The sequence below is a fragment of the Danio rerio genome, chromosome 11, assembly GCF_052040795.2.
Source record: "Danio rerio strain M-AB ecotype USA chromosome 11, GRCz13ab, whole genome shotgun sequence".
In the NCBI taxonomy this organism is placed as follows: Eukaryota; Metazoa; Chordata; class Actinopteri; order Cypriniformes; family Danionidae; genus Danio; species Danio rerio.
In genome coordinates this window covers 24,463,203-24,484,772 of record NC_141031.1, presented here as the reverse complement: position 1 = coordinate 24,484,772, position 21,570 = coordinate 24,463,203, and the positions used below count along the sequence as shown (strand labels likewise).

General features: G+C 36.9%; 1 protein-coding gene across 12 annotated transcripts in view; it reads right to left on the bottom strand.

Annotated features, from left to right (window-relative positions):
• Positions 1-21,570, bottom strand: part of foxp4 (forkhead box P4) — a 471,422-nt gene that overhangs the window by 64,526 nt on the left and 385,326 nt on the right. For all 12 annotated transcript variants that reach the window (XM_087272444.1, XM_087272447.1, XM_087272445.1 and 9 more), the window contains 2 exon segments: positions 14,700-14,822; positions 4,837-4,923 (listed from right to left, as the gene is read on the bottom strand). In XM_087272444.1, the coding sequence (XP_087128570.1) occupies positions 4,837-4,923; positions 14,700-14,822 (210 nt within the window).

The following is a 21,570-nucleotide window of genomic DNA, read 5'->3' as shown; positions in this document are numbered from 1 at the left end:
TTTGGCTTCACGTTTTGGGTGTTTAAAAACTCCAGGGATTTATAAAAGTGATTTATTTGTCTAGTGTTCTTTTATGTTATGTCCTTGACCATAGACCAAGGTTGTAACACATGTTTTAAATGCAAGCTCTCTTGACGGCATTGTTTTCAGTTAAGTGTCTCAGAATTTTGGAACCAAACAGCTACCAAAAAGTTACATTCATCACAATACATATTTATTATTATACATATAAATTCACAAAAACATTCTTTTAATGATGTTCTAAAGACAAGAATTTTCCAAAGAATGCTCTAATAATGTTACAGTTACTTTTAATACTTTCAAAATATCAAACATAATGTCAAAACTTAATCTTGTGATCATTGCTAATTTTATTTTTACAACCTAATTTTGGAAATGGGAAGAGAACTTGAGTGTGAGTACGGTTAATATCACATTCAGTCTATTGAACATTGCCGATTGCTGGCTGCAGTTCACTTAATGGCCACTTGTGTCACTAATAACAAGCTGTTGTTGTTGTTTTTTTTTAATTCTACATGAAGACTCTTGAAGACAAGATTGAACTTCTTCCTTAACATTTTCTTGATTCCAGCTCCATACAGTTAAACCAGTTCTCTTTTGAAACTTTGAGAATGACGGATGCGATAACAGCCCGAACAGAGAACACACAAGCTAAATAAGTGAAGAAGCGCCAATATTCAGCATGTCTATCCATCTCCCATCCTCTTCCTCTTCATTCCTGTCTTCTCTCCTTTCTCTTTCACTCTCTGTTTGGGTCCCATGGGACACAGTTCAAGTTCTTTAACACATTGTGTCTGCACGCTGTTTACATTAGATGCAGTTGAGTGGCTAAAGCTAGCGGAGTAACAGGCCTGTCAGCTTGATTTATGAGCACATCAAACAGAGTTTGGGCACGCCAGGCCCGACTGACAGCGCTACTTCATTAGGCTGACTCCAGGGTGACTCCACAGCTCAACCGTCAAACTGAGAGAAAGAGAGAGAGTGGGTAAAACAATAAAAAACAGAAAAAGAGCAAAAGTCAGGACTGATGATGCAAAAATGTGTGTGGCAACCATCTCTCCCTCTCTTCCATCCATTTTTCTCACCTCTCAACCTGCTTGTGCTGACTGGCAGTGATATGGGTGGCAATTAAAGCATCTTTCACTAAGGGAGAGCATAGCCTGTCATCTCTCAAATTTTAGCGCATGAAAAACAGAAAACATCTAAGATTTTCAAATTTCAAATTAAAAGTTTATAAACAGGTCAGCAGTGTTGGGGGTAACGCATCACAAGTAATATCAGTTTGAGCAATAATATCACTGTTCTAAAGCCGTTCACTATTTTATTACAAAATGAAACATGTACATTACATTATATCACATTACATGCCAGGGAAATGTATCTTTTAAAGAGATTCAGTTTTTACAGCTTTCTTGTTAGTAGATTCATAAGTCAATAAAGATATAGATCTTCAAGAAAAATGTTGAAGATCTTTTTTAAGAAAAATTTGAAAGAAACGCTTTACGCTTAAAATAATTGTCAGGTGAAAGTATATATCAGCTTAAAGTAACAATTAGCGCATTACTTAAAAAAAATAAATAAAGGAAAATGGCATTGTCTCAATGAACAGTGATTTTTTATAACTAAAAAGTCAAAATTACAAAAGTAACAAACAGATTGCTTTAAACTTTCATTATTCTGTATATACGGCTCTGGGGTCTGTATATACGGTACAGCAAGAAACAACCTGCAAGTTCTGTCAGAGATCAAGCCTCAGTAAACATAAGGAAAAGTAACACAGAAACAAAGTAACACATTACATAGCATACAAACTAACCAAGTAACACAACTAGATTATTGGGGAGTAACTCAATATTGTAATCCATTAGTTTTAAAAGTAAAACTGTAGGTCAGTAATGCTAATAATGATGAATAAAAGTGAAATAAAATAAATCCAATATTTAATAATAAAAAGTAATAATAAAACTGTACCCTTCCTATGCCGGTCACACCAATAGCATGGCAGAAAAAAAGAAAGGGAGGTTTCAGAGGATGAAGGACTTTAAAAGAAGGCTTGAGGGATGAGAAACACCACACATCTTTCTGTTGCTATCTTCTGCTCACGCCTGACTGCTTCACTTTTAGTCCAGTGCTGTCAGTGCACTCGTCCCCAGGGGAATACCATGACACCACAGACAACACACACATAAACACACACAGATGAAACCTTGAACAAGGCCTAACCCAATTCGTTTATATCTGTATTTTTTCCCCTTGTAGTGATAGTCTGGACAGCATCCATTTATCAGCTTAACAATGATTTTACTCGATTTAATGTCTAGAAAAATGCTTTACATCTTGCAAGATCCAATGTGTTAGCTATATAATCACGTTCACATACCTGCATAGAGCCATATTTCAGGCCAACTAAAGAGGCCCTGAACAAACGTGCGCTGATCCACGGGGAAGAAGAGCTGACCACTGCCCTCCCGATTTAATTTCCCTGCTCTCTTCACTCGGAGAGAACACCATCTCCCTAGCTCCAATATTTAATAAGGGAAAATGTCTGAAAAACTCCTGAGGCCTTGAATAAGGTTAGTCAAGCTTTTTTATACCTTTTCTCTCCCTCTCACTTTTCAATCTTTTTCCCTTTTCTTTTTTTTTCTCGGTCTCTGTCACGTTTCTTGACTATCTGTGGAAAATGTCAGGATACTGGTCTCATTTGAAGAGCGTGTATGTGTGTATGTGTGTGTGTGTGTGTGTGTGTGTGTGTGGCTCTGTGTGTTTCAGGCACCTCATGCATTTGCCACGCATTTGCTCTATCAGTCACAATGCTGTCTGAGGCATATTTAACGGGTCTTAATCCCTGTCCTCCTTGGCCTATAGAATATAGCCCCCCTTCTTCCTTACGTCACCCTGCTCAGGCTCTCACCTGCTATAAAGTCAAGAGCTCATTCATTTTCTGATGCTCTCATCTTCATTCCTTCACAGCTCAGACAGGAATATGTGCTGTTTGATATAAAGTTTTTGGCAGACTGCTGAAAAAACAAGGTTTTAGCTATGTTTTGTACTTGAAAATGGGTTGCAGCCATTGGTTATATTTTTTTTAAATAGCGGTCCCCTAAATTCCGCAATCCATTTTCCTCTTTGAAGTTTCCTCTTTGAATCTAGCAGCATGCAGTTTTGTGCTGATCTCTTTTGTCCTAATCACGGTCTTCTTTTTTTAAAACATATAATTAGTATGTAACACTATCTTAATCACTAGTAAGCCAGGTTAAGAGACAAGTTAAGATAAGTTTGACTTCCATAAGCTGCATTTTGCTAGAATCTGTATGCTATTTTCACGATTTGGGGTTATTTCCAAAGAGTTATTCTTTAAATCTATCAGACTGACCAGTGACATCATCCTAAACACCAGTTTAGTTTGACATTGGGGAAATGTAGATCATCAGAAACACATTTAATGTTTAAAATGTTTCTTAGGCGGGTTTAAGATGCCGTTTTCAGCTTGGCGCAAACACAGTCCCCTACTTTTCTTTCGCCTACACAAGCCACTGTAACCTGAATATTGCTAAACAATGTGCTAGCCACTAGTCATGGGATGACAATCTTTTTCAAGGTATACTGTGGTTTGGACATATAAAGGCTTTAAAACTACCACAATTTTCTGCTATACCCTTCATAAGGTATACGTTTTTTTATTCACATTTTAAAAAATTTTTTAGGACATCAGTTTCTCCAGCAGAAAAGATCTTCAAAGTAAAGTCTGTATTTTTAAACTAATGAAGATACCAGAAGTCAAAGATTCTTTTGAATTATTTAGCCTGACATGTTTACTGTCCCAAAATACTTTAAATGTTTCTCAAAATTAAACATATTGTGTTCAAAGGGGGAAAACGTTTTATTTATTTTTTTGCCCAGACATTTAAAAACAACTTATTTTGGAGCAGTAATCACAATAACCTGAAACAGTGATATTTTTATTCAATGTTATTATACCTTCAGAAACTTATAACGGCCATTATGTGCTAATTCCTCTACTAAGCTGTTTGTTCATTAAGTCTTCTTGTAAACTCCTTGATTAGGTTGTATCAGATATAGCTCATGCCAATGGCACACAGGCCGCGAGAGTTCGGATTTCATTTGACCGCGAGATTAGCGCAGATCTCCTCTCCCACAGTGCGCAGACGAGTGATTATGCCCTTGCCTTTGTTGTGCTGTAGTCTTATCCTCAATGATCCAACATGATTCCCCCTCACCTTCATTACCCAGATCAGGTCCTTCTCCTCCTCCAGTGCCTTAATTGACAATTAAAGAAACTCGTCGGCTCCACCATAGCGGGTTGTAATAGGGATTTTCCACTAGGCTTAGCAAGCGGCGACTTGTAAATTAATACTTAACGAGTATTAGCGGGGAAGCCGTTGGTAAGGTTTGGAGCATGACTTTGGTCAGTGGCAGAGAAATGAAAATCCATATTCCCCAAATGTCTTAATCCGCATTTTTGAATCACTTAATACACAAAATGCAATTGAGCGTTCGAGAGAGGAGGAACTGCATCCGTCTATTTTCCTGCCGAGGATTTCATGTAATGCGCAGTGATTACAGAGCCTTTATAAGGTCTGTGCCGCTCAGTGCAGCACAAAATCGCTCATCCAATCATCTCACATACCAGAATACAGTTATTTTCAAAGAGTTGGCTTCTGGTTTTGAGAGGAATTGGCCTCTGCTGGGTGACAAATGATGTGTCAGCCTTCTTGAGGATGCTCATGTAGGGTGCCATAAGGGTGAAGTACACTGTGAAGTGCACTACAGAGAGAGGGGGCAGGACTTTCTCACCTCTTTGGCCTGCTTCCCTGCTTGCTGTTGCTGGGTAAGGAGCTGGAGGTGCAACTGCTCCTGTTGCTTCTTGTAGTACTCTTGCAGCTAAACAGAAACAGAGAGAGAAAAACAGGTTATTTTTTTGCTAACACTTCTTTTTTTAATTTATATATACCAGGTATCTATGATCAAGTAACTGGGTGCAAGGAGTCATATGTGTCTAAAGGCATCAAAAAAATGAATACAGGATAAAACAAGATCAGCTTCTTGCTTAGGGCCTAAAGTGCCTCCATAATAAGGCATATTCATCTTTTTTTTCAGCATTCCACTAAAAGGCAGCTTAAACACCTGGCAGGTGGCGTATGAATGTGTCCTGTAAATCATCTGTCCACCTTTCTCTCAGCGTTGCAAACCTGACAGTATTGAGACAGGCTGCTTTATTTATGATTGAATGAACTGAAACGCGCAACACCTGTCTGGAAAAACGCTGGTAAAATTTGCCCTCCGCCCCTAATCTCAATGCAGTTTTCATTACGTCCTGTACAACAGTTATGATTAGGTCCACAGATGGTAGAAGCCAGCCAGAGATCATCACAAATGACTTTTTTGTGCTAATCTGATATGACTTGATACACTTCAAGCAAAATAGAAAAACAAACTGCTGCGGCACCATTTTTTTAATAATGTATTTATTAAATTTTCAGGCAATACAGATACAACAACAAAAAAGAAAACAGGAGAAAACGGGGGAACTTATAACAATAAAAATAATAGTTAAAATAAACAAAATAAAAAAAGGGGTCATTAAAATTAGAGATATTGCATACACCACAAAAAAAGATCTGACCTCATTAAATCAACCCTCTGATGAGTATGGAGGTTGTGTTTAAACGCATATGCAACAAAATTGTTCCCACCTCTTTTGAAATAAAACATCTTTACCATGTAAAACACAAGTTAAGTAGTCCAGTGGTACATATTTAGGTATTACCCTTTGCCATAAAGACTTTGTAGGAGTTTTCTTTGCTATACATTTCAGGAGAATACATTTTCTTGCAGTAATTATCAAGAACTTGCAGTGTTTATTTTGTTCATGTTAATCACGTTGTGTATCTCAAGCAGCATACAGTATGCTTCACCTGGCACCATTTTGAAGTACTGTAACTTACCAACTTTTCAAAAATGTTTGCTCTGGGTGGCAAATGTTTTTGATCTACCACTATAGTCTGTGGTGATAATGGGTGGTATACATAAGTAGTACACCGAGTGTCCGCCTTTGTGATTTAGATAATGTCCATGAAAGTTAAAGAACAAACTCACCACCGTGAACTGGACATAGCCCATTACGGGTGTTTTTGTGGTTTTGTTTGCTTGCGTAAGAGGTTTGTGTTAAGTTAATAAAGCACAAGAAAGGTGTTTACACACTGGTTACTGATTCAAAAATCAGCTGAATGGGCCTCTATCTTCTCCACACAGGTAAACATAGGCCTGCATGTGCTTTATCATGGTGAAACTGCCCAGTATGGCACACCTTGCTCTGATTAAAAGCTTTGAGAACAGAGAGAGGCATGTAGGAGTCAATGATTTCAAGTGTGCATAGAAGGGTTAGGGGTACGTTTCATTCTTCAGAACAATGAAGGTTATTTGACGAGAACAAGACACAGGTGTGTGAGGGCAGAACAGTTGAGATAGGATTAATCATTTACAATTATCAATTAATAATACTGTGAAAACTTTAGGAAGTACATAAAGTGTTTTTATTGGTCACTAAAGCAAACATTACAAACATTATTCCTGCTTCCTGTATACCTAATTCCTTTAATCATTTATTCTTTGTGTGAAAGGTTTGATTGAAACCCAGGGTTGCTAACAAATTTCTAAAAACACACTAGCGACTATTCAGAACATCTTTAGTAACCCTTTAAAAGTAGTAAAAATGACTTAAACTGTGTTTAAATGTTCTCCAACACTATCTAAAAACTTTGAATGATCAAAACACATTAGTAACCATAAATCAACGTATCAGCAACCACCTGCAACATCCTAGAAATTAAAAAAGATAAAAAACAAGCAACCTCAACAACCTCAGTAACCTCATTGAATTAAAAAATTATTACACCTTAACAAGTATTCATCAACAATCACAAGCAACACCTTAGCAACCAACTAGATTTACTTTTTGAGATTTACACAGATATGTCTTGCTGGTTACAATGTAGAAATTTCTGTACAACAGCCTAAACACCCTAGAAATTGCTCTACAACAGCCTAAACAGTAACCATTTAAACAGGCTAAAAAAACGTACCCTAAAGCAAATATTACAAATATTATTCCTACTTTCCGTATTCCTAATTATTTTAAAACTAACAAATGCTAATGAATATCTCAAAACACACTATAGTGACCATTCAGAACATCTTTAGTATCAGTTTAATGGTAGTAAAAATAACTTAAACTGTATTCAAACGTTCTGGCAACACTATCTAAAAACTTTTAATGGTAGTAACCATAAATCAACATATCAGCAACCACCTGCAACACCCTAGAACTAAGCAGCTCAAAAACCTCACTGAATTAAAAAATAGCTCCCTTTATCATCTTAACAAGTATACATCAGTTTCTCAACAACCACTTGTAACACCTTAGCAATCAACTAGAATTTTATTTTTATAGCTTTCCTCTGGTATGTCTTGCTGGTTATAATGTGAAAAGTGCTCTACAACAGCCTAAACACCCTAGTAACCATTTAAACATGCTAAATAACTTAAGTAATTGCATATAAATGCATCAGCAACCATCCACAACTCCCTAGCAACCCTTGAAATAGGCAAAAAATGGCAGTGAACTCAACTGAAATGCCTTTGATGTGCACTTGTAAACCTGGAACTATGTTCAAAACTGTTAACTACAACAAGAAGTAAACTGTATATGCGTGAGGTGTACACTGACAAAGGTTTATCATAATACGCTAAAAGCCCTCCTTCCTTTCCTACATTTGAAGGAGAAACATATTACACACGAGGGGCTTCCTGTTATGCTACCATGTTTACCTTTGCCTATATGAACTAGCTGCTACCTTCAACCAGCTACTCTTCAACAGAGGCCTAAGTGAGACTGGCTCGCACCCACTAACACTGTCATTACACATCTCCAGCCATAGCTCTGGCTAACCACAGCGTTCACCGCAGACCCACCGCTGTTTGTTTTACTTTCGGATTATTAATTTACCCAGGAAAGCCTATTAAGATTAAAATCTCGGCTTCGCATGGATGACCTATTTGACATGGAAGTACATGTTGACCCAAGGAGCAGAGCACGGAGGGCCTCGGACACATAAGGACCGTGAAGGAGCGCCTGGGGGACGTGGCTGAAGCTGCTGGAGAAAAGTTGAATAATGATACCCTAATTAACTCCTTATCACACATACTGTTTACAGATGCAATGCAGACTTGCTCAAGGAATGAGGCACTTATTAGTGGGCTACATGCCGAATCAAAACACTGTACAGCTTGGAAAAGAGCGTGGTAACGCAAAATACTTCATGTGACACTCATAAACTTTTTTTTTAACAGAAATTAGTTTTTTAATTATTACAATGTAGAAATTTTGACCTTTAAATGACCAAGACTAAGTGGAATATTTGTACTTTTTAAAGCATTAATTTGTTAGACTGCAGATATTTAAACTATTTCCAATTAATAAATTAACTTTATAAACTAAAAATTATTAAACTTTGTTCAGAAAAAAAAATGACCTTGACTTGTTTCTGACACTACCTGTCTAGATTTTTTTGAATAAGTATAGTTGGCAAAACAGAAACAAACAATAAAAATGTAACTAGATGTTGTGGCTTTTGCATCTCTTCTCGCTAGGCACAGAATAGACTCTCAATACACATTCTAGTCATTTTTTTGGCTGACTGAGTGAAACATTTAATAAGAAGAATGACAATTCTGGCATCATTTACTCACTTTTCATTCGTTCAAAACCTTTTTTAGTTTCTTTCTACTGTTGAACAAAAAAAATAAAAGATATTTAGAAGAATGCTTAAACTGTAGCTGGCACCAATTGACTTCCATAGTAAAACGTTTCAGTCAATGGGTGCCAGCAACCAGCATTCTACAAAAATATATTTTATTTGTTCAGAAAGTAAGTCAAAGGTTTATCACATGAGGGAGAATGAATGATGAAATAATTTTCATTTTGTGAAATTATTATTGCTTTAATTAAATGTGTGGTATTTTTATTTTTTTATCATTAGCTCACACATCATAAAAACTAAAATAAAATATAATAAAATATTAGAATAAAATATTGAGATGTTATTGTACAAGTGTAAGAAATACCAGGTTGAATATTTCAGTGAAGATTATACAAAGAAAAAATGACAGTAAAATGACACCAGGGCAGCACGGTGGCACAGTGAGTAGCGGCTGGGTCAGTTGGCATTTCTGTGTGGAGTTGTTCTCCCTGTTTTCTGCGGGTGCTCCGGTTTCTCCCACAGTCCAAAGACATGCCCTATAGGTGAACCGGTCAAGTTAAATTGGCCATATTGTATTTGTGTGAATGTGAGTGTATAGGTGTTTCCCAGTGATAGGTTGCAGCTGGAAGGGCATTCGCTGCATAAACCATATGTTGGATAAGTTGGCAGTTCATTATGCTGGCAACCCCAGATTAATAAAGAGACTAAGCAAAAAGAAATTATTAAAAAATTAAAATGACACCAGGTCTTCCATGTCTACAGAAACCCTGCATTTCAAAATATAAAAAAAAAGACTTAAATGATTGGCTTTCTGTCTTCAGAATTTTTTTTTAGGAAAAAAACGAGTGTACACACAACTCTGGGCTCTTCAACGATCCTTGAACTTGTTCATCTCCTGCCGCTTTAACCAGGCGAGTAGTTCTTCCGAGTAACACTAAACGGCTGTGTTCCTGCTACAAAAGCCATCTCACACCACTGCATCCGTTTGACTACCTGTCGCAGTGGCTCTTTTTACGGGATATTGAAGGTGAGCTACGATGCCGATCCACAGCCCATTCAAACAGAAGAAAGTCAGCGAGCCGTAAGGTGTGAAGCGAAACTCCATTTACCACACTAAAAGGCATTGAGCTCACAATATGTCGCCCATCTCTAGGTTTAAACTCTCTTCCACGCCTCGCCGCCGCCCGCATGGCCCTGCTGCCTCTCGCCCACTCATTACCCCTTTAATTCATGCCAATATGAAGCTGAATAGTTGCAGGAATAATTAAAGAATAATTAAGGTTTTTTTTTAATGATTTGATTCAGTGGGCCCTTTTCACGTTAACTGCACGCCTTGAAAGGCATTCACCTTAGATTCCCATTATTGTGACCTTGGTTTTACTTAACAGCAGTGAGTGGGGATGTAAAAAAAAAGGGAAAATATATCAGCTGGGCTGTAATTAAGGGTTGGAGGGATGTAAAGGTTAACTCGCACATGCATAAGTGCACACGCATACATAAACATGCACTTGCTCTCTCTTTCCAGCGCTTGCTCCATCTTTCTATGTGAAATTGTATTTGTGAGGGTATTCACATGCAGAAAAAGCCAAAGCCCACTCGTTCTCCCACACACACACACACACACAGTGGGATGAGATCAGGGACGGATTGCTGTACTGTACGTGTGTGTTGGCAGCCTCTCTGATTGCTCCATTTGCCGTGTGCGAAAGAGTGAGCATTAAAAGCCACTTCTCACGTGGTTCATCACCACTGCGAACCATTAAACCCACTGGCTTTTACTGGAGATGTAAAACGGCCCATGAACGGTAACTATTTCAATTTCAATATCCTCGTTAAACATTGAATAAAAAAGGAGAGAAATAAAGCGGGAGGAAGAGTAGGGGGGCAAGAGTGCAACGTTTCTTTCTCAAACAGCTGAATTTTGATTTCTGCGAGCGAGCGACTCTTGATAAATTTGTCAGATCTGCTCTGTGCAATTTACACTCGCCTAAAGCAACCTCCTCCTCGCTACTAAATCAATTCCGTTCTGTCAGGATCATTTATGCCATGGAAAACTGTGAAAAATAATCACACGTTCTCCATGGCAGAGGTATCTGACCTGATTTTGTACTGTGTGTGAAAAGGTTGAGTTTTTGGGAGGATGTTAAATGTGACTCTGGACCACAAAACCAGTCATAAGTGTCAGTTTATGGAAACTGAGGTGTATGGATTATATTAAAGGTGAATAAATATGCTTTTTTTATTGACGTTGTTAGGATTGCACAATATTTGGCAAAAATTTTACTAATTGAATGAATTAAAAAAAAAAATAAAATTAAAAAGAAATAATAAATTGTTATTCAAATCAATTTCTTATTAATGAACATCTCTAATCAACAATTTAATTTTTATATATTAGGATATTAGCATAGTAGACTATCCTAATAGTTTAGGATAGTAGAATATTTACTATGGCCCCATTTACACTGCCAGTTAAATGTGATCCAAATCCGATTTTTTGCTCATAAGTGACACAGATCTGATCTGTTCAATGATCACGTAAACACAACAAAACACATGCATTCAAATATTCAGAGATTGGTTTCAGGCCTCCTATAGATGTGGATTATGATAAATCAGACATGTGACAATGCGACTATCGTAAGCAGACAGATCAGATTTATTGAAGTATTTCGTTTTGTACATCATTAAACTTGTGACAATTTGGTACTTTTCCACGGTTAATGATGTAGAACAGGGATCACCAAACTTGTTCCTGGAGGACCAGTGTTCTGCAGATTTTAGCTCCAACCCAATCCTTCACACCCAAACAAGCTAATCAAGGTCTTACTATGTATACTTGAAATACCCAGGCAGGTGTGTTGAGGCAAGTTGGAGCTAAACCCTGCAGGACACCGGATCTCCAGAAACAAGATTGGTGACCCCTGATGTAGAAGGAAGAGCGTGTGTCGAGATGCCGATGGGGTAAACGACAACAACAACAACAACAGAGGAAACATGGAAGAGGAAAGTGGTCAGTATCCACAATTTGCTTCCACCAGACCTGAGATTTTTTTATCGTGCCTACAAATTTCTCTGAATACTGGAGGACACCATATATAAACCATAGGCACAAGCTGTGATGACAGCCCTTTCCCATTTTCTGCACCTCAAAATAATTTTAAAGTTGGGCAAACTTCACATATTTCTCAGAGCTAAAAGCAAACAGGGCCTAAGAGTCTTTATAGAATATGATTTTCTTAAAGAGATAGTTTACCCAAAAATAAAAACTCTTTCATTAATCACGCACCCATTTCTCGTTTCAAACATTATTGGATTTCTTTCTTCTGTTGAACACAAAAGATATTTCGAAAAATGTCGGAAACCTGTAACCATTGAGTTTCCATAGTATGTGTTTTCCTACTATGGAAGTTAATGGTCCTTCCAAACGGAGCCAATTGCTGAAGTTTGTTTCTTATCACCGCCGCCACTCGCTTGCTTGGTTTGGGACTTGTGGAGCTGCGCATCGACAGTGTTTGCACTTCCAGCAGTGAAATTTAAACTGAACTAATCTAAACTGAGCTTCACCTCTGAAAACTGGACTGACACAGTTTAAGTTTATTAGAACTTCTTTGTTAAGCTACTTTGACACAATCTACATTGTAAAAGCGCATAAATAAACTATCCCTTTAATACATTAATAAGCATTTTTTGTATAAAATAATCAATCATTTGAACCCATACAATGTTATTTGGCCATTCCCACAAATATACACATGCAACATTAGACTAGTTTTGCAGTTCAGCGTCACAAATATTTGAGAGACGTGAGTGAAATAGAGCTGTTTGTTTCTTCATGTCTGTTCAGAGACCGCACCTCTGGCCTCCGGGCTATATCACAGTAAGATAACGGAGGCCATGCAACTAATAAACAAAGAAAAAAAAGAAAGAAAGAAAGAAAGGAAGAGGTATGGAGACGTTTGGCTCAGCAGCTGGGTGAGAAACGCTGTCCTAGCTCTAACATAAACGCTCTCTGACCGCCGGCGAGTCGACGTGTAGCGACACCAGCCAAAGGAGGCGTCATCGACACTAGTATGCTAGTAAATTACGCTTATAAATGCCAGAGCCAAGTAACATCAAAGCTGGGGAAGATATCATTCTGGGCATGCCTGTAAGGATGCAATCAAAGTTACATACAACGCGATTACATTACACACTCTGACATCTACACTCAGGGCCTATTAACAGGGATCACACATTACTATGCCACGCAAAGGCAAATGCTGGAGAAATGAAGGACAGCAGTCAGAGATTTCCGTCGGTTTGGCAGGGTTTTTCAATAAAACATGTATGGCTTGTATGGTTAGAGGTCTAGACAGGAGGCGAGAAGTTTTCTTAAGGAAATACGGAACAAAGCCTTTGTGTTTTTAAATGTCTGAATGGACGTATCGCTTGCTCTGAATATATTTAAGAAGGTTTAGAATGTTTGTTTGTTCAGCATGTACCCCTTGGCGCCAACTTTATATATTTCCTTTAATATTAAGCTTTATACAGAAGCCACTGATTGGGTTAAAAATAATTGCCCATAATAAAACAATTAATAAATATACAAATATAATATTGAGGATAAGTTTTCTATATTAGAATGACTACAATGCTTCACAATATAACTGTTTACTGCATTTAGATAAAAAAAAAATACAGACTCGGTAAGCCTAAGAGACTTTTCAAATCATAATCATAATAATAATAATAATAATAATAATAATTATTATTATTATTATTATTATTATTATTATTATTATTATTATATAAATCTTGTAAATTATTTTAAATAATAATAATAACAAATGAATTTAATAATAAAATAGAATAAAGTAATATTGATAATAATGCTAATAATAGTTATTATTATTATTATTATTATTATTATTATTATTATTATTATTATTGTCATCATTCCTTATTAACATAATTATAAATAGATAAATATTGTAAATATATTTTTAAATAACAATAACAATTTAATTTAATAATAAAATAAAATAATAATGATAATAATGATGATAATAAAAATAATAATAACAATAATAATGATAATAATAACGATAATAATAATAATATTAATAATCAGAATGATTATTGTTGTCATTATTATTATCATTATTATAATATTATATAAACAAATACTGTAAATATATATATATTTTAAATGTTAATAATAACAATTTAATTTAATTGAAAAAATGATAATAATAATAATAATTATTATTATTATTATTATTATTATTATTATTATTAATATTATTGCCATCATTATTATCTTTATATTATAATTACATTAATACAGTAAAAATATTTTTAAAATAATAATAATAACAATTTATTTTATTACAATAAAATAAAATTATAAAATCTCTTGCCAACTTTTGAACCAAAGAGTATCTTACAATTGCAGCTAACTTCTCATAATGCAAATTGTTTTTAAACATTAATCAATATCTCACATTTACCTGTGGAAACAGTCCCCTCTAGTTTGATAATTAATAAAACTGGCATTTATTGAATTTTTGCTCAATTAAATTAATTTGTTATTAAATAATAAAGCACATCACACATGCACCTTTGGAAAATGATAGAACATGGTGTAAAACATATTACAACTATACAGCTTTCAGAAGACATGGTCAAGTAAATGCCATTCACTAATATTTTGATTAGCCAATAAAACGTGCACCGATTATCATTGAAAAATCAAACTTTTGTGCGTTTAGTTTTGGCATGTCATGTCTAAGCAGCTCAGAACTGTTAAAATATCGTTTTAAGTTCTGTGTGTGGTGACTTGCGAGGCATTTGTATATATATATTGTGTGTGTGTGTGTGTGTGTGTGTGTGTGTGTGTGTGTGTGTGTGCGTTACCTGTTGCAGCATAAGGGCTTGTTGCTGTTGGAGTAAAGCTTGAAGTTGAGGCGGAGAGAGGATCTGCTGCATCTGCTGAGGGGTGATCATCTGTGGGGTCATCATCGCCATTGATACAGGCACCTAAAAAGCAAAAAGACCAATACATGATAAGGAATTGACAAGCAAGCTGTTAAGCAGCCCAAAATAATGCTTGACCCAAGTGTTAAATATTTCCAATAAACCAAGCAGGTATAAAATGCAGAAGCCAAATAGCAAATCGCTGTATAAAATGACACCTCTGCACTGAGATAAGCGTGTTTCCCTCACTTTAACATGATACAAAGCCATTTCTGTTTCTTTAGCATCATAAAGGAATGTTGTACTTCACTTTAATTAACTCTTTATCCTGTCATGGCAAAGAGAGTACACAAAACATCAGCTCTGTTGACACAATAGAGCTCCACACTGCTTGCATTGTAAAACCCTGGCAGTTTTTCCGAAAGAGAGAGAGAAAAAGAGAGAGAGAGAAGCGTGTTGATCAAATCTTCCCTTGAGTATGTAGTCTTTATCAGCCTGAAAGTACTTCAATAAACATAATATTATGACTTGTTATCTAGAGAATCACATCTTTGGCAAAAATAACAAACAGTCTGATAAGATAGCTATCGGCAGGAAACAACTTGCAACAGTCTGGAATTGAGAGCACAATTTGCTAGACAAGAACGAGGCGTAAAGATGGAAGGCGTGATTCTTATCTTATGACAAATATGCAGAAAAGGAGAGAAAAGGAAAGAGAGTTGGGATCAACAATAAGGATTTCTCTTTGCAGGTCTAGTTGGGTTGTTACTTCAGATTTTTATTAGTCCTGCCATTTTCAATTGGCCCACTAAGGAAAATTGTACGTTTTTTTTATTTCACTATTCACATAAACATTTATGTACTTTTATTTATTTTTTTGACTTTTTATCAGTTTTCTATCATTTCTATCGTGCGCCATTTAATCCTCATTCACTGTCAACAGTATACTTTATTGAATTGTCCTTCAATCACATCAACAAATTCATTGGTTTCTGTTCATTTACAAAAATCTTATTGGGAAAACTCCACTATATTTACAGTCACTTCTAAACATGTTGAAATCTGCGCTCTAGTAGTTTTATTAACTTTTGTATACCCAAAGTTTACATTCATTTGGTCACTACTCTTTTCAGTTGTCTGCTGCTGATGCTTGGAATAAAGCTCAACACTTTTATTCCACTATCATCCTTTAAAAATCAAATCCAGTTAATAGTACAAGATCACTGTGCTTGTTTTTTTTAGTTGTTCCTAGGTTTTTAAGTTATTATCTGCATCTGTGAAATTGTTATTGTTTTGTGTCCCTGCTGCTTTGTATCTGATTATTATGTTGGCAATTGGACAGGTTGTCATTGAAAATGAGAACTGGTTCTCAATTGACTTACCTGGTTAAATAAAGGTTATTACTTAAAATAATAATAATAATAATAATAATAATAATAATAATAATAATAATAATAATAATAATAATAATAATAATAATAATAAATAAAATAAATAATAAACACACAAACACACACGCACACACACACAAACAATCAGCAAAACAAAGTAATTCAAAAACAAAACTTAACCGGAGAATAAATACAAAACAAAAACAAATAAGCAAAACAATCAATCGAAAAAAAAAAATCAATAATAGTTCCAAAAAAAACTAAAAGTTCACAATTCAAAAGACTTTCCATTTGAAAATAATTGCACTTGTTGCACAACATTACTGATCTAACACTTCTAAAACAATTCACTCTGGTAACTCTTTATTTTGATGGTCCATTTCAGTATTAGAAGACTCTCTATTTAAAATCTGTTGATACTGCTCCTTCAACAGACATTTGCCTAACTATAAGAAACTTTGCAAGTACGTGAACTTACACTATCCCTAACCTTAACTCCAACCCCAACCTAACAGTCTACTTATAATCTAATGAGAATTAGCTGGCATGTAGATGCAATGTAACTTAAATTCAACAAACGGACCATCAAAATAAAGTGTGACCTTCACACTTCCTGTTCCTGTTAACGTGATTTAAAACTGTAATAATCCCAACAATAAGGAATCCAAACATTTATAATTGAAAGGCAAATGTATAGAGTATAGTGACTGTATAGCCTACGGACAAACTCTCAAACTGGTCATCGTCATCCTTACTCTGTGTGTGTGTGTGTGTGTGTGTGTGTGTGTGTGTGAGAGAGAGAGAGAATGAGAGCTGGTTTGGAAAGGCCTGAAAGCAGGCCGCCTGTACATGATTACATCCTTTAATGCAGTAGAACTGGCCACTCTGTGAACTTATGGGCAGCTTTTTAACGGGCCAGCAATTTCCACCAGTACAATTTGTGGCTGCTTCCTCGAATGCAGCTAGCGATCTTGCACAGAAACACACACGCAGCCACTCTGTGGCGTTCCATTTATTTTCCTATTTACTGCTCAAGGGCCAGAACTGATCATCTCCCTGCAACTGCTCAATAAAAATAAAGCTATTTACAGGCAACGGCTGGCTTGAAGCTGACACGCGAGCGCAAACTACAATCCCGCATAATACGTACATTTATCTACATTTGCCACTCAAAGGGAATAAAAAAGACAGGCAACGGCGACTTCCCAGTCCACTGCCAGTCCGATCTGATATTTGCATTCATTTGTTTTCATGTAGCGCCTGAGCGCTCATATTTTCAGCAGTTTATCTATTCACAGCTCGAGGGCTCCGGAGGAAGGGGGGTGAGATAAGGAGAGGAAAGACGAAGAGAGAGAGAGAGCTGTCAGACGCAAATTAAATCTGTAAAGGCCTGATTTGACTTTGTAAACAAGATTGGCGGTAAATATGAACACCGGCTCTCATTCCCGCCGGAAAGGGGGATGAAAGCTCACGCTCGCATTGGTTATCGGCGACTGTCCGATACTTTATTGTAAACGTCCCTATCAGAATCAAACGAGCCATCCGTATCCTTCACTACAAGGAGGGGCGCTTCCCAGAATCCGTGACAGAGACAAAGAGGCAAAATTATGCACTCTTTGACTTATGCACCACAAGACAGACGCATTTTATGGGCTGCCGTGCCACTCACCTTGATTAATTACAGGCGCAACGCAGGTGAGACTAGCGCTCACAGCTAAAGCTAGCAAGCATGGACACATTTGAGCTGATGATATCATGCATCTGATCCCATTGTTTGGTCGGGGGCCAGAAACCAGGCGCTCACCTTTTGATGACTTATATCAAGGGTTAAACATCAAGGGCTGTACAATTACAGCTTTGAAAATGAGTATGTGCACCCAGAGAGGAAGAAGCATCTGAAACAAAGCCAAGGCACCAAGGCATCCGAGACCCCGCTGAAGGCCGGTGTGTTGTTTCTCCGCAGATTGGGGGGAGACAGAACGTGAGATAGGGCACAAGAGGGGGCTCGGTGTGGCGGGCGCTTGGCGTCATGCCAATTTGCCACGCGCGGCTGCTTGTCACTGAGAAAGAGCGAAATGAAAACCTGTAATTAATTGCTCTTCTGCATCCCATTCTCCTGCGGTGACAACCCATACATTCTATTTTATACACACGTTCATTGACATTTTCAAGTTGCAGGCGTAATAATTACCAGAGTTATAACACCTTCTATTGCGGCGCGATAGTGGGATTGACGAGCCGCCTGAATGCTGAGTTGTTAAGGTTTGACGCCATTAATTGCCCCTATAATCTAATATCACAAAGGCGGGCCATTACACACCGCGAGCGGAGCGTGCAATTCGACACTACGGTTTCAGAGCAGTGCAGGAAAACAAAAGCGCGCCATTAGGGACTTGACGGCCGCTAACAAAAGCGCAGCACAATGCGGAATTATATTTTCATTCGGCTTTGTCTCTCGCCATAAATGATTCCCCCCGTTCATTTGCCACTGAATAGAGCCAGTAATAGAAGAGCCCGAAACCCCAACCATTTGAAGTCAGGCATTTATTAAATGCATTTAATTTTTTTTCTCTCAATTTTTTTTCTATCTTTAAATTAACATGCAACAGGAAAGAAAGGCGAGGGAGATATTTTGCAGAAGCAAAGCGATGAGCACCTTGCTGTGAATTATCAAGCCCGGACACTTACAATTACATTTACTGTACTTTAAAAACAGAGACAAAAAAGCATTCTGTCCACATGTGAGGAGAGAGAATAACAAGAGAGATGCTGCGATGCGTTGGTAATAAAGGGATCATGACAGGGAGAAAGCTTGGTTTATATGAAAGCCATATTGGGCAGTCAAAAATACAAGTTTTCGAATATAAAATTAACGAAAGATGTAACAATCAATTTCCTCTTTTTTTAAATTAATAGCTATATTTTCTCACTCTTACTTCCAGTAGGTCAAACTTTGGCTTGGTCTCTACTGGTTAATGCTGTAACTACAGTTATGAAGGAGCCAGGCATGTTTCTTCATTGACATTTTTACAAGTAAATAAAAATAATAGCATAACAGTTGCAATATATATATTTTAATAATTAAATTCACAATTATTTAACTAGTGTATTAAAATAATTGTCCTTGTCTGTAATTAGTTCAATGGCTTGTAAATGATTATGTCCATAATAATAGTAATAATAATAATAACAACAAATTACGTCAATAAATAAATAAATAAAATATTAATTGATATTTGCCTGTAATTAGTTGTAGATATAAGAATAATTATATATTCAAACAAACAAACCAATATATAAAGGTTCCAAGAGCAAAGTTGATATGCAGACCCATTAGATCAGTAATGCCTTAATTTTTCATATGAAAGGTCAAAACCAAATATTATTGAGAGCAGTGGGTCAAAGATAAATATACCAAACTATTTTACAACAGACATCCTAAGTCTCCCAGACATTTATGCCTATGTGGGAATCTCCTGGATGGTCGCAAACGAATAATACTCCAATCACCACTACTCCCCTTCTTGACCTTTCCCAAGTTGGGATATCTGTTACATAAATGTTGCAATAGGTAATTTCCAAATTAATTTCATTCATTAATTTATTGATTTTCTTTTCGGCTTAGACTCTTTATTAATCAGGGGTCGCCACAGCAGAATGAACCGCCAATTTATCCAGCACATGTTTTACCAGTGGATGCTCTTCCAGCTGCAACCCATCACTGGGAAACATCCATACACACTCCTTTACACACATACACTACAGTCAATTTTTATCTTACCCAATTTACCTGTACCACATGTCTTTGGACTTGTGGGGGAAAGCGGAGCACCCAGTGGAAACCCACACAAATACAGAGAGAACATACAAACTCCACACAGAAAATCCAACCGACAGCTGAGGCTTGAACCAGCGACCTTCTTGCTGTGAGGCGAAAGCACTACCACTACGCACTGTGACGCCCCAAATTAATTTCGTTATATTTATAAATATATATAAAACATTACTTAGTATCATCTTACCTAATGCTGATTTTTTTTACAATAAAATATAGTAAATATTGTAAAACTTACAATAAAATGCAATAAAAATATAATAACATTTATAACAGTGTAATTCAATGCTGAATACACTAGTCAAGCGAAATTTGCCCTTGCCTTAATTCACTCACCAAAGTCTCTGCATACTGTCGGGTCACAGTATGCCCATTTTAAACAAAATGTGATTCATTAAAACTATTGAAATTGAAACAAATAATTTTAACAAGCTTTTTTGTAGCTTAACAATACATACACTTTTAAACGACAATCTCTTAACCATTCCCATCATTCTCCCATTCTTCTCAGATGGAATGGTGGGTCAAATCAAAGGTTACTATGGGCCTACTTTGGCCCGCAGGCCCTGGTTTGGGCATCTCTGCCTTAGATAAACAGCAGCGCTAACATACGCAAACAAAACCAAATAACATCAGTTCTTCCACTCAACAACCTGCATGTCTTTAAGAAGATCCTCAATCACCTCAAGTCTAATCTCCTTTGAGCATCTCTTGTGGTCACTTTCAACATATCCTATTTATCACCTTCAATCAGGTGGGCAGCAAAACAGCCACGCAATCATAGTAAACAAAGCCCCTCCACACAAGCAAAAATCTCTTTTGGCACTCACTCACTCGTAGCTTTGAGTTTCTAAGTGGTACCATAATATGTGGTGTGCATTTGATGGCCATCCCCTAAAACCATCTCCACAAGCTTCTGAGACTGTCTGCTAATGAGCCGGCTTCAGTGGCACCTCTGGAGCCTCCCACCACCATTAAGATTCACCAGCGCCGTCCACACGCACCACGAACAGCTACCCACTACTGACAGGGGTCAGCTTCAATACAGAGACAGAGGGAGCAGCGGGGGAGACGGCCGTTCGCAGGGAGCCGAGCAGTAATTAGAGGGGCTATTTGAAGAGCGAGTTTAACTGATTAACAAAGAGAAGAGATGGGAAATGAGGGAGCGAGAGCCGAGAGAGGGAAGCCGAGCAGCAAGAAGAGCGATGCGTCCCAGAGGGTCATAAAGGAAGTAGTAAGGACAGCGAATGCATTCCAATGAGCCTTAATCGGGCTTTTCCTTTTTTTAACGGCCTTGATAAATTACAATCAGGCTCATCAACCACCTTCTGCATAGATGCAAGGACGATGATGTGAACGTTTCATGACCCTACAGACCAGTGTTCTATATTGAGCATGTTTACACGCATGACAATATGCTAATAATATGTAATATGCACAAAAAACAGCAGATTTTTAATCTTGAGAAGGTGAAGTTTGTCCACCCCATTACATCAAATTAGAATATTTGAACATGGAACATTCTGTGACAATTTATAGGCTTTTTGTTTGTTAACTCACTTCCATTAGTTAACAAAAGTCAATT